The sequence below is a fragment of the Neopelma chrysocephalum genome, unplaced genomic scaffold, assembly GCF_003984885.1.
Source record: "Neopelma chrysocephalum unplaced genomic scaffold, ASM398488v2 Primary Assembly neopelma1_74, whole genome shotgun sequence".
NCBI classification, from domain to species: Eukaryota; Metazoa; Chordata; class Aves; order Passeriformes; family Pipridae; genus Neopelma; species Neopelma chrysocephalum.
The window spans coordinates 184,290-196,619 of record NW_020897735.1 but is presented as its reverse complement, the minus strand read 5'-3'; the positions used below and the strand labels follow the sequence as shown (position 1 = coordinate 196,619).

Sequence of the window (12,330 nt, the reverse complement as noted above, 5' to 3'; positions counted from 1 at the left end):
TGGACTTTTTATGTATTGTTTATAGTTATTTAATGTTAAGTCTTCAAAAGGAGGAAGGTGTTAGTTAACCTGGGCAGGGATGAAGTGTGACAGGAGCTGACACTTGGGGCAGGCTGGGTGCAAAACTAGGACTCGTTCAGGTGATGGATTCCTCTGATAAAGTGAGGTGATTTAGGGACAAGAGGAAAAACAGATCCTGAACAGCCCAGACAGATTGTACCTGCCCTGTGTTGAGCTGTCTCTTGTGCTTTGATTTTATCTGGCAGTGCAACCATGAAAAAGGGAAAAGGGAAAATGTCAGGATTAATGCACTTAGAGGTGGAAACAACCTTTTAGGTCACCAGGGCCCCCCCTGCAAAGGCAGCTGCTAAAGCCAGCAGTAAACAGCCAGGCTGGCTTCCCACCCCAGTGCTGGCTGGCTCTGCTGCCTTTATCTGAGAGAAAATGCACTATTTCCTAATACTTAATAGAATATGTAATGGTGGGCAGGCTCATTTATTTGCTTTGGACGAGACCTTATCTGCCCTGAGCCATGTTCAGGAGTGTTTTGGCTCATTTCTGCTTGGGAAGGTTCTGGGTATCCCAGAAAAGGGCAGAAAGCTGCTGTGGTGGGAGCAGGAGCTCCTGGCTGGCTGCAGGGAGGGAGGGATGCTGGGGGTCTCTGCTGGGAGAGGGAGCTGCAGGAGCTGCTCATGCCTGTTCCTGGGACATCCCTGTGGGGGGAGAAGCTCCAGCTTCTCACCTGGATGTGTTAAATCCAAGTGGAGGGGGCTGCCTGCAGGACTTGAGCTGGCTCAGTTCATCAGCTTCAGGAGGGAGGGAGGAAGGAAATATTTTGATTTTGATTTGTCAGTGGGGCTTCTTTTGAAAAAGACATGAATTTTTAGTTAGAGAGACATCCAGTTCCTGTTGGAGTAGTTGTCTGTGAGTTTTAGGACAGAGCACAGGTTGCTGGTGCCCAGCAGGACATGGTCTGGGGTTCAGGGCTCTGGGAGAACACAGACCTGTCCTGTTTTCTCTCCACAGCAGGGTAAGTCCCTCTGCTGTGGTGATGGAGGTCCATGTATGGCAGTAGAGATGTGCACTGTGGGCCTGGGGACATCAGGCATGGCCAAAACTGTATTTGGGGTCACCAGAGAAAGCTGATGCCCCTGGGCCTGAGGGATTAAAGCCATTAATGGGAAATATTTCACAGCACACCTGAGAGCAGAGCAGCCCCATGGGCAGCAGCTTGGCAGCTCCTCACTGCTTCTGATCCCATGTTTTGGCCACGTCCTGGCTCAGTGGGATGGATTTGGGGAGAAGGACACACAAAGCTGTCCTTGGCACAGCAGATCACCCCCCAAAGCCTCTGGGTGCTCAGGGCCAGCTGTGCCTGCAGGACCAGCTCCCAGGACTGACACTGTCACCTCATCCCTGCTGGGAAAAGGGGAGGTTCAGTCCAGACAAAGCATCTCTAGAGCTCCCCATGTCCCAGGGCTGGACTGACAAGGTCATCATAGAACCCCAGGCTGGTTTGGGTTGGAAAAGACCCTGAAGATCACCCAGTTCCACCCCTGCCAGGGGCAGGGACACCTTCCACCAGCCCAGGTTGCTCCAAGCCCCATCCAACCTGGCCTTGGACACTTCCAGGGATGGGGCAGCCACAGCTTCTCTGGGCAACCTGTGCCAGGGCCTCACCACCCTCCCAGGGAGGAATTCCTTCCCAATATCCCATCTAACCCTGCCCTCTGGCAGTGGGAAGCCATTCCCCCTTGTCCTATCCCTCCATTCCTTGTCCAAAGTCCCTCTCCAGTTCTCCTGGAGCCCCTTTAGGCCCTGGAAGGGGCTCTCAGGTCTCCCTGGAGCCTTCTCTTCTCCAGGTGAACCCCCCCAGCTCTCCCAGCCTGGCTCCAGAGCAGAGGGGCTCCAGCCCTGGGAACCCCCTTTGTGGCCTCTTCTGGATTTGTTCCAGCAGCTTCACATCCTTCTTGTGTTGGGTTCCCCAGCACTGGAGGCAGCTCTGCAGGTGGAGTCTCACAAAAAAGTTGGTGGGAGCTTGCTGGATGTATTCAAAGGCATTCCATCCATTCCTCTGGGCTGGAGGAAAGGGCTTGGGAATCCTACAGAGCAGCAATTGGGACAGCAGTGGGGGACAGAAGGACTGAGCCCTGCAGCAGCAACAAGGGAACAAGGATAATTGTTGATGATTATCAATAATGCAATTAGTCACAGGATTATCAATTTCTTGAAAGATTCTGGGCCTGGTTTGACATCCCACCTTGTGTCTCCTGGCCTCTAGTGATGCAGACTGGCAGGTGTGAAGCTGGTGTTGGCTTGTTGGGAAAGGTCACAGCTCTGCTGGACCAGCTGAGGTGGGAGTGCAGAGGAAATGTTCTGTGTAATCCCTGCTCTCAGTGAGGAGAACAGCTCTGTGCAGGGAAGAGGGACAGGGTGAAACACCAGTCAGGCTGCTCGGACTGTTTCCAGCACCAAAATGTGATGCTGAAAAACAGTGGATGGTGTGACAGCCTCATGCACAGTGAGGTCATCCTTTATAAATACACCCCATGTCTGAATAATCATCACATCCCTGGGAGCAGTTTGGAAAGGCATGGACTGATCCCATGGGCATGAATGTGTTTATAACTTCTGTCTTTTCTCTGACACCTCCATTCTCAGTATCTTGTGATTAACCCACCAGCCAGTGCCCTATGTCATGACATTCCTGCACTTTGCTAACTCCCATGCCCAGAATCCAGAGCAGTCAAGGCTTGTGTGGATAAAAATGTTCTGATGTTTAAATTTCCAGAGTTTTTCTTCTTTTTTCCCCCCACCCTGGATAGTTTTCCTCTCCCTGAAAAGGAGGGTCATAGTTGAGTGGTGCAGGCAGATATTCCCCAATGGTGGGAAGCTCCTCGGTGCTCCTGTGATTCCAAAATATCTGTTTAAAGTCATGTTTGGGTTTGTTCTGTGTTTCTTAATTTGTACTTGGAGTGCTGCAGAGGGAGGTGTGTGTAACAGTTCCACAGCTCTTCCTCCAAAGCACTGGATCCCAAAGCTGTGCAGGAGTCAGTGTGTGCCCAGACAGAGACAGATATCACAGAATCACACACTGGTTTGGGCTGGGAGGGATCTTAAAGCTCATCCAGTCCCACCCATGGGCAGGGACACCTTCCACTAGCCCAGGTTGCTCCAAGCCCCGTCCAACCTGGCCTTGGACACTTCCAGGGATGGGGCAGTCACAGCTTCTCTGGGCAACCTGTGCCAGGGCCTCCCCACCTCACAGGGAACAATTTCTTCCCAATATCCCATCTAACCCTGCCCTCTGTCAGAGGGAAACCACTCCCCCTTGTCCTGTCCCTCCATCCCTTTTCCAAAGTCCCTCTCCAGCTCTCCTGGAGCCCCTTTAGGCACTGGAAGGGGCTCTCAGGTCTCCCGGAGCCTTCTCTTCTCCAGATGAACCCCCCCAGCTCTCCCAGCCTGTCTCCAGAGCAGAGGGGCTCCAGCCCTGGGAGCACCTTTGTGGCTTCTTCTGGATTTGCTCCAGCAGCTTCACATCCTTCTTGTGTTGGGGACCCTGGAACTGGAGGCAGCTCTGCAGGGGTTGTCAGGAGGGCAGCGTAGAGAGGGAGAACATTTGGTGGGATGTGCTGGCCTGAGGCAGAGCTTGCTGTGCCTTCCCTGGGGTCTTGTTTGCATGTCCACAGATGTGTCTGTGCTGCTGGTGGGATCCAGGGAACTCCTTGGTGGGATCCAGGGAATTCCTTGGTCCAGCGACTGAGCAGCTCTTGGGCAGAAATGCAAAGGGACATCTTGCTTTGCATAAGAGAAAATGAAATCAGTGCTGTTATTTCATGAATCCCTGGGACACTTTGATAGCAGAGTGATGACTCTCCCTGCAGCTCTTGGCTCCAGCTGTTCCCTGTAGGTTTTCCATGCTTCCTCCAGCCTGGGAGAGCAGACCCCGAGCTGGCAGCGGGCAGAGCGATGCAGGAGCTCCCTCCTCATTCTGAGTTTCTCTCTGCCTCTGCTGTCCATCCAGGGAATGCTTCTAAAGGGAAATCCCACACGGGGTCTGGGAGGAAATCCAGGCTGATGAAGACTGTGCAGTCCATGAAGAGCCACGGGAACTACCAGAACTGCACCATAGTGAGACCCCACATCCCACACTCCTACGGCACCTACGTGACCCTGGCCCCCAAAGTGCTGGTGTTCCCCATCTTTGTGCAGGTGAGTGCAGCTGGAATGAGGTGTCACTGATGGGATCAGGGCCCAGCAGGGCACGTGGGGTCCAGGCTGCCCTGCAAGGTGGATCTCTATCCCAGCAGTATCTTCCATGAGTGCACGGATCCCGTTCATGCTCAGCTCTCCTCTGGAGCTGGCTGTGCTCAGCACAGTGCTGGGGACTGTCCCAAAGGGAACTGTGTCCTGCCCAACTGATTCTCTGTTGGAGTTTTTTCCCTTTTCAGCTTTCAGATCTGGTTCTCGGTGCTTGCTTCAGTCAGGAGAAGGTATCCTGGCTTCTGAGCTTCAGCAACCAACTCTGTGATTGCAGATCAATGTGGTTCCTTCCCAAGGGTTTTTTGTGCTGTCAGAGTGTGCAAATGAAGGGGTGTTAGTTTAGCTGGTGGCCAACACTAAAGTCGTGGACAAGGATGTGTTAGTGTGCAGTTATGGTTTGACAGGGAATTTTCTGCTTCCCCTGTTCCATGAGCTGTTTTCAGAGAACAGCCCTGAATTTGGAGGTAGTAGCTCTAAAACTCCCTCTGTGCCCTTTATCCTGTCCTTTGTATGGCCAGAACCCCAAGAAAACTCATCTAATCCATGTTTTTGCGTGTTGCTGATGAATCCCTTCGTCTCTGAGCTGCCAGGGCTCCATCCTCCCCTGGCACCAGCAGTGGCACTGTCACCTCAGCTCACACTGGTGACTTCCTTTGGGCTGAAACAATGGCTTGTGTTTCCTGTCACTCCAGCCTGAGGCAGGGGCTGCCTGGGGCAGTGTGGGACTGGGGCAGGTTTGTGCTCAGCCCCATCCTCCCAGTGGCACTGGAATGGCTGCTCACGTTGGCACCGGTGTGTTCACCAGCCTTGGCTGGGCGTGGTTTGCCTCTGGTGGCAACACAACTGGCACTTCTGCCTCCTTGCTCCCAAAACTTGTCTTGGATGGAGACTGGGGGGTTTCTGCCACTTCAGGAGCTGGTTTTTACTTGGCACTGTCTCGTGCTTCAGGCCCTGTTCCCATTGTCTCTGCTGCTCCTGAGAGTGGTCCCGGGCTGGTTGTGCCCTCAGGACACCTGAACCTGTCCCTTCCTCCACCATTCCACAGAAAAGGTGGTGGGTGGGGAGCTGACCGTGGCATGAGAAGGGACAGGAATTCTCAAAGTTGCTTTAATTTACTGCAAGAATAATCCCTAACATCACAAATATTCGTGTCTGAGGGACGTGAGAACCTGCTGTGCCACCACTGTGGTTGTGTTTCCTGCTGAAAAACACCCGTAAGCACCCCATGCCTTGCAGAGCAGTCCCTGTACAGAGGCAAGGGCTGGTTGTCTTTTTACAGCTGGGGTTGACGTGGGTGTGAGTGGAAGGCTTTGTTTTCTCGTGTAGCTGGACTGCAGACTTCGTGTCCTTGTGACCTCAGTGTGGGGTGGCTTCTCCCTGCATGAGTTACAGCCTGAAGTGAAGACCAAGTGGGTTTGGTGGGTGGAAAGTTATTCTGGCAAACCACACTGTCAGTGGAAGGTTTGACTGTTTCTTTCATTTTCTTTTCTTTTTTTTTCCTCTCAAACACAGCCCCTTGATCTCTGCAACCCAGCCCGGACTCTGCTGCTGTCGGAGGAGCTGCTTCTTCACGAGAGCAGGAACAGGACTACAGAGGTAAGGTTTTCACGCTGTCTGAGCTTTCTAAACCTGCTCTCCTGCTGTCTCATGTAGGAGATTGAACCATAGAATCGCAATAGTTTGGGTTGGAAGGGATCTTAAAGCTCATCTCATTCCACCCCCTGCCGTGGGCAGGGACACCTTCCACTAGCCCAGGTTGCTCCAAGCCCCGTCCAACCTGGCCTTGGACACTTCCAGGGATCCAGGGGCAGCCACAGCTTCTCTGGGCAACCTGTGCCAGGGCCTCCCCACCCTCCCAGGGAGGAATTCCTTCCCAATATCCCATCTAACTCTGCCCTCTGGCAGTGGGAAGCCATTCCCTCTTGTTCTGTCCCTCCAGTCCCTTTTCCAAAGTCCCTCTCCACCTCTTCTGGAGCCCCTTTAGGCCCTGGAAGCGACTTTGAGAAGGGACTGGAAGGGACATCTCATTACATTGAGAAGGGAAATATTTAATTGTGCAGTAATTATATTAATATGAGACTTGGAAAAACGTGTAGTAGGTTTATTGTGGGATAAACTAAATAAATATCAAAACTCTTATGTACTAGAAATCAACTTTTGTTCTTGTCTTCCTTTGGGCTCCCAGAGAGTAAACTGCACGTGGCAAATACATGTCAGTGACAGCCCAGCAGACTCAGGAGGAGGGAGTTGAAGGATATTTTGTACCAGTTTAGAGAATCAAAGGACAGAATGGTTCAGGCTGGAAGGGACCACTGGAGGTCATCCAGTCCCACCTGCTCAGGCAGGATCCCCTGGAACAGTCACTCAGGATTGGGCACAGATGGCTTTGGAACATCCCTAGGGAAGAGGAATCCACAACCCAGAACTAGAACCAGACAGAGAACTTGCTACAGGGGTTTTCTGAAATTTAGTTCCTAAAGCAGGTCACATGTCCTGTCCAAATTCCTCTCTTCTTGCTTCAGCTCTCCTGCCGTGTTATTGTAGGGCTGTTAGAAATCTGGGGGATCAGTGGAGCTTTGGCTTCATGCTGCACCTGTGGTGGGACAACTTTCACCATCCAAACTGTCAGAGTTTGGATGTGTTGATCACAATTGTTGCTGGCTTCACTTGCATCCAACTATAAAGCCTGCAAATCCCTGGAATCTGGGAGAGAGGAGGCAGCAGCTGGCAGAGCCCACCCATGCATTGCTCACTGGTTTCTTTTGGAGTTGTTTCAGGAATCTCCCCACTGTAGAGAGTAATTTTGGGTTGAATTTAGTTACAGTGAACGATGTGTCATCTTCACAGATCTGCAAAGGAAGTTTTACTTCACTAATCTTAGTTTCTGGGTAACACCTTGTGGGTGGCCAACAGCAGAACCCCAAAGCCACCTCCCATCACTGGCCAGTTCAAACCAGTACAGGAGTGTGTTGACTCCTCTCTCTCTCTCTGGTTTTCAATGTATAATTCATCCCTTGCCTTGACCTGAATCACTTTGTTTTCCCTCTCAAAAAGTACATGAAAGTACATCAAAGTACATTAAAAATTACATGATTGATTAGAAAATTTGGCACTAACTTGTGAATAACTCCCCTGTCTGTCCTGCTGCCCTGTGCTGCCCAGGGCCTTCTGGGCACCTGCAGGAATGCAAACCAGGGAGCACCTGGTTGTGTGGCACTGCTGTGCTGGATGGCTTGGGAATACAGTGAGTAGCTGAAGTCAAGGAGCTTCTCCTGGGTGGTTTGGAGGTGCTTCCTTACATCTCAGTAGCAGCCAAATGTGGGATAATTATGGATAATTAATGCTGTTTGCAGCCTGGGTGGAGCATGTGGGTGTGTGGGGGTGATGGAAAACCCCAGGACAAGAGTGTTTGGAGGAGAGGTTCTGTTCTGTCTCCGCCTCAGAGGCCTGGCTGTGGGCAGGATCAGAGGGAGAACATCTCAGGGAAAGGACTCTGTTTGCTTAAGATGCCCTCGGGATGAGCAGGAGGCTGGGAGAGAATTTCCCTCTGGAGCTGGTGCCAGGAACAGGCAGGGTGCTGGGCAGGAATGTAAGACAGCATTTGGGAATGATGGTGCCTCAGGGCTGTGGTGTCTGGGTGAGCCTGGCAGAGGGGCAGGGCAGGAGGGGGTGAGTAAGCAGAGTGGAAAAACAGATGTGGTGGATGGAAACAGCCCGTGGTGCTGAGCCCTGGCGGGAGCTGGCAGTGGAGCAGCTCCTGGGACATCAGCTGTGTCCCTTGGGAAGGGCTGTCTCGTGTCTGAGTGTGTGGCAGGGCCATGGCAGGCTTGGTGGAGCTTTGAGGAATCAGGGCAGGTCCCTCTGGAAAGCCAGATTCCCCTTCTGCAGCAGAGCAGGACCTGAACTTCTGGACCCAGCAAGACCTCAAATGGCCTGGACTCAATGGAGCCTCCCCTGGTGCACAAGGGCTCTGACTTCTCTCTTTGCTGGACTCGAATTCTTTCCCTCTCCAGCCTTCTCTGCTCCCTGGACAGGCTGTCTTGTTTCCAATCAGTCCTGTCTTCTTTGCTCCGTGTAGTTTTCCATTTTCCCACTGCTCTTCCCACCCAGGCTCTCTCAAGCTGGAGCACTGCTCCCATGGTTTGCAGCACTGCTCTCTGTTTGTTATGGATCTGCTTTGGTTGAGTGGCTCCAGAGAGGAGGGTCTGGGTGCAGGGGCTGGAGATGGAGGTCCTGTTTCTTTCTTTTTTTTCCCCAAACCCCAGACTCTTCTCCCTGGGGCAGTTTCCACACCAGGCACTGCATCCTTGTCACTGAGCAAGCGCTCTCCCACCTCCCGAAGGACTCAACCTATCTCTCTGGAGGCTTGCCAGGATCTGTCCTTTCCCTGACCTTACCTCTGGGGCAATCCTTATTCAGGCCTTAATCACATCCTGTCTAGACTTTGTTGCAATTCCCGCTTTTATGGTCTCCTGAAATCCCTCCAGCCCGTGGAGTGCCAGAGGAACCAGCGTGGTGCCGGCGACGGCGCGCGAGGTGTCCAACGTGGGCTTTGGCCTCGTTGATCCATCCCTAATGGACCTGGAGGCACCTTTCCAAAACCCTGGAGTACTGGCACAGTGTGGGCCATGCTCACCCCCTTCTCAGCTCTCCTCTCTGCCCTCCTGGCAGGGTCTGCACGTCAGGATGGGCCTCCCTTGAGCTCTGAAACTCCTGGCTCTGCAGAGCCTGGAGGACATGCCCAGGATGGTCTCTTCTCTGCAGAGCAGGAAGCTTTCCTGCCTCTCTTCCTCTCTCTCTTCCCCTCTCTCTTCCCAAATGCTGCACTGCAAGTTTCCAGCACTCCTGTCCTGGGACAGCATCTCCAGCTCCCTGGTTTGGTGGGTGACTGAGTTTGGCCAAACCCTACTCACTGGTACAAGTGCTTCAAGCTCATTTTCAGCCTTTTTTAGACACTTTCATTTGGGTGAGAATGGCAGAAACCTACACTTACCTCCTCCCTCCATCACACTAGTCCCACTTGCTCTGTCCCTTCTTCACTACCACTTAATATCCTCCTCTTCCTGATTTTCACACCATTTCCCCACCTGCACAGCCACTGCTGGCTCAGTGTCTCAGGGTTGGTGTGGGACCCCTTGAGGTTTTCAGTGCTCACCCCTGATGTCCATGATGGAAGAATATTTGTTCCAGATAAGGCAGGTCGAGGGTCAAGGTTGACAGCTAAAGCCTTCACCATGGAGCTCCTTTTGGCAAGTGTGGTGGTTTATCTTCCTCAAAGCCTGACTGAGCGTTTCAGCTCCTTCCTGAGGGTTTGGATTCCATGTTGATAATCTTGGAGAAAAAAATAATGTGTGAGGCAATAAAAGAGGGTAAATAAATGCACTGTGGGCTAAAAGGCTGCTGAGAAGCTCTTCCCCCAGAGGGTGATTGGGCACTGACCAGGCTCCCCAGGGCAGTGGGCACAGCACCAAGGCTGCCAGAGCTCCAGGAGCATTTAGATGATCCTCTCAGGGACAGGGTGGCATTGCTGGGGTGTCTGTGCAGGGCCAGGGATTGGACTCAATGATCTTTGTGTGTCTCTTCCAACTCAGGATATTCTGTGATTCCATGATTCTATAAGTCTTGGAGAACGTGCATTTAATATGAATACATCCAGAAGGAAAAATCCAGGAGCAAAGGAACAGGTCATGCTTAGAGACTAAGGGCTGTAGCATGGAAAGCAGTGACTGAAAGGCTTTGATGTGTCACTGGAGGGTGGGAAAGTCCATGTCCATCTCTGGAGAGCCATCCTGGATATGAGCATCTGCCCCAGCTGCAAGGCTGTGACTTGGAAGCCTTGGTTCAGGGAGCACTGAGTAGGGGACTGGGTGACCCCACCCTACACGTGGGAGCTGTGTCCTTCCTGGCTGGATGAGTCCAGCAGTGATGCCTGCTTGGTATAGGATGATGAGGCTGCAAGGATAAATCAAGAGCTGGAAAAATTGAGGAAGATTAAGCAAGTTTTCTCCATTTAACTCAACTGAACTAATGGGGACACACGAGCTCTGCAAACACACCCCTCATACTGGTAGCACTGGAGTTTCCCTTTTGGGATGGGACACAATTTTCTGAGAAGAATGCAGGACTGGCAAACAGCAAATGTGTGTGGCTCAGTCCTGGAGTGGATACCTGCAGTCCTGGGGTGATACCTGTCCCAAGAGCTCCCCACCAGGATATAGGGTTTCTCTGGCCAGCTGAGATGCAGGTGATCATCACCACGTTCTCCCATGGCAACTGGCAGCTCTATCATACAAACCCTGCCTCTGCTTCCTCATCTCCCTGTTCTGCTGGGCACTGCTGTGAGACTGTGGCTAGAGAGGGAGGGTGGTGACTTGGGAAGAATCCCCAGGCTGAGGTTTTCCCTGCCAAGCACAGGGACAATTGGTCAGGGATCCCTGATCCCCTTTTCCCGTGTTCCTGCTGCAGGTGTGATGTGAGCCCTGCTCCCTGCTGTACCCAGCTGCTGGGGGCTCTCTGTGCATGGATGAGCAGAGAGGACAGGGTTAGGAAGGGAGTTAACTATTTTTAAGCTTGAATGTGACAGTACTTTGGCTTCAAGGCTTCACTTCTAGGCACCTTTCCATAGTGATTTTGTTCCCACATTTTGCTTTCCAAGGTGTGCTGTTGGCTCCCTCCTGCCCAGGGCAGGGCTCTGTGACATTCCCAGGGTTGTCTCCTGCTCTCCCCTTGGGAGCCACACTAGCCCACTGCTCCTACCTTCCCTCCAGGCTTTCAATGTCTCTTGATTTCCTTCAGGAAACACTTCAAAGGGCTCTGCCAGCTCTGTGCTGTAGTTGGTCAGATCTCTCAGCAGAAGAGGCTTTGCTGTTTGCTGTGGTGCAGAGCACACCGAGATAAACAGTGTGGAGGCATCAGGGTCAGCCTTTGAGGGCATTTTTTTTCCTCCCTGTGAAATCTGTTCACATCCCCCTGAAGGTCTGTGACAATCTCCATGTGGCCTTGGTCAGTCCAGCAAGAGCACAGGGGTGCCCACCTGTCTTCAGAGAGTCCTTCCATCCTCTCACCTCTTGGATTTCTGATTTTTGGGGCAGGAACTCAGTTTTGGGAAATACACAAAGCTACTCTGCCTCTCCAAGGAGCAGCTCTGGTGGGTTCTGTGTCTTGCCTGGGTGAACTCAGACGTTGTGTTTCTTGTTTGTTTGCTCTTTGCTTTTACGAGCCTGGTGGTTTTTCGGGGTAGATGCCGGGTCTGTTTGCCCAGGGCTGTCAGGGACAGGTTACAGCTTGTCAGCAGTGGTGGCAACCCAGGGCAGAGCTCCACGTGACTCCCCCCTTGTCCCTGCTGCCCCACGGCCACCCATGAGTTGAGTTTCCCTGTGCTCAGCTCTCAGGTGGGGTTTGTGTCCAGCCTCCCCCTCTGTGAGCTGGGCTGGCTCTGTCTCTGTGGCTGGAAGGGGCACTCCCATTTTTCCCCCTGCAGCTTGGGGGAGCAGAGGGACCTCTGTCAACCCTTTTGTGTGGAGCTGCTCTAAGACCAAGTGTCTCCTGGCAGCAGCATCTCAGAGATGCTCCTACATAACCCACACTGGGTGTGCTTTTATCTTCTACATCCTGAATTCAGTCCGTCCCATCTACCCATAAAAGCCCAGTGTTACCTGTAAATACTTTTCATGTAATTCTGTTTCCAAGATTCCTTATCGAAACCTGCTTGGTTTTGAAGTGATTTTCTTTTTCCTGCTGATCCTAATCTTTTTTTCTACCCTTTAAACTTCTGTGAGTAGTAGATCTTAAGTTCCTTTCCTCCATTTCCAGTGTGACCACTTGCTGATCATGCTTTTATCTCCTCCACTTTGGGTTGCTCTTCTCAAAATCCCTGAACATCTCTTTTTGGGGTTGAGGAACCGGTGGTGGCACCAGACATGTCCCAGAAAAGTTACCTTTTGGCACGAGGTGGGCATGGGATGAAGGTTGTAGTGCAGTTTGTACTCGGTTATTCCTTGTATTAATAACAAGGTCAGAAGGAATGAAGAGGGTGGATGTGGGCACCAGGCCAGCAGTGTGTTGAGA

General features: G+C 52.2%; 1 protein-coding gene across 6 annotated transcripts in view; it reads left to right on the top strand.

The window, feature by feature from the left end:
• RGS3 (regulator of G protein signaling 3) overlaps window positions 1-12,330 on the top strand; it is a 93,391-nt gene that overhangs the window by 34,690 nt on the left and 46,371 nt on the right. For all 6 annotated transcript variants that reach the window (XM_027687768.1, XM_027687766.1, XM_027687769.1 and 3 more), the window contains 2 exons: window positions 4,025-4,212; window positions 5,776-5,859. In XM_027687768.1, the coding sequence (XP_027543569.1) occupies window positions 4,025-4,212; window positions 5,776-5,859 (272 nt within the window). The remainder of the gene's footprint in view (window positions 1-4,024; window positions 4,213-5,775; window positions 5,860-12,330) is intronic.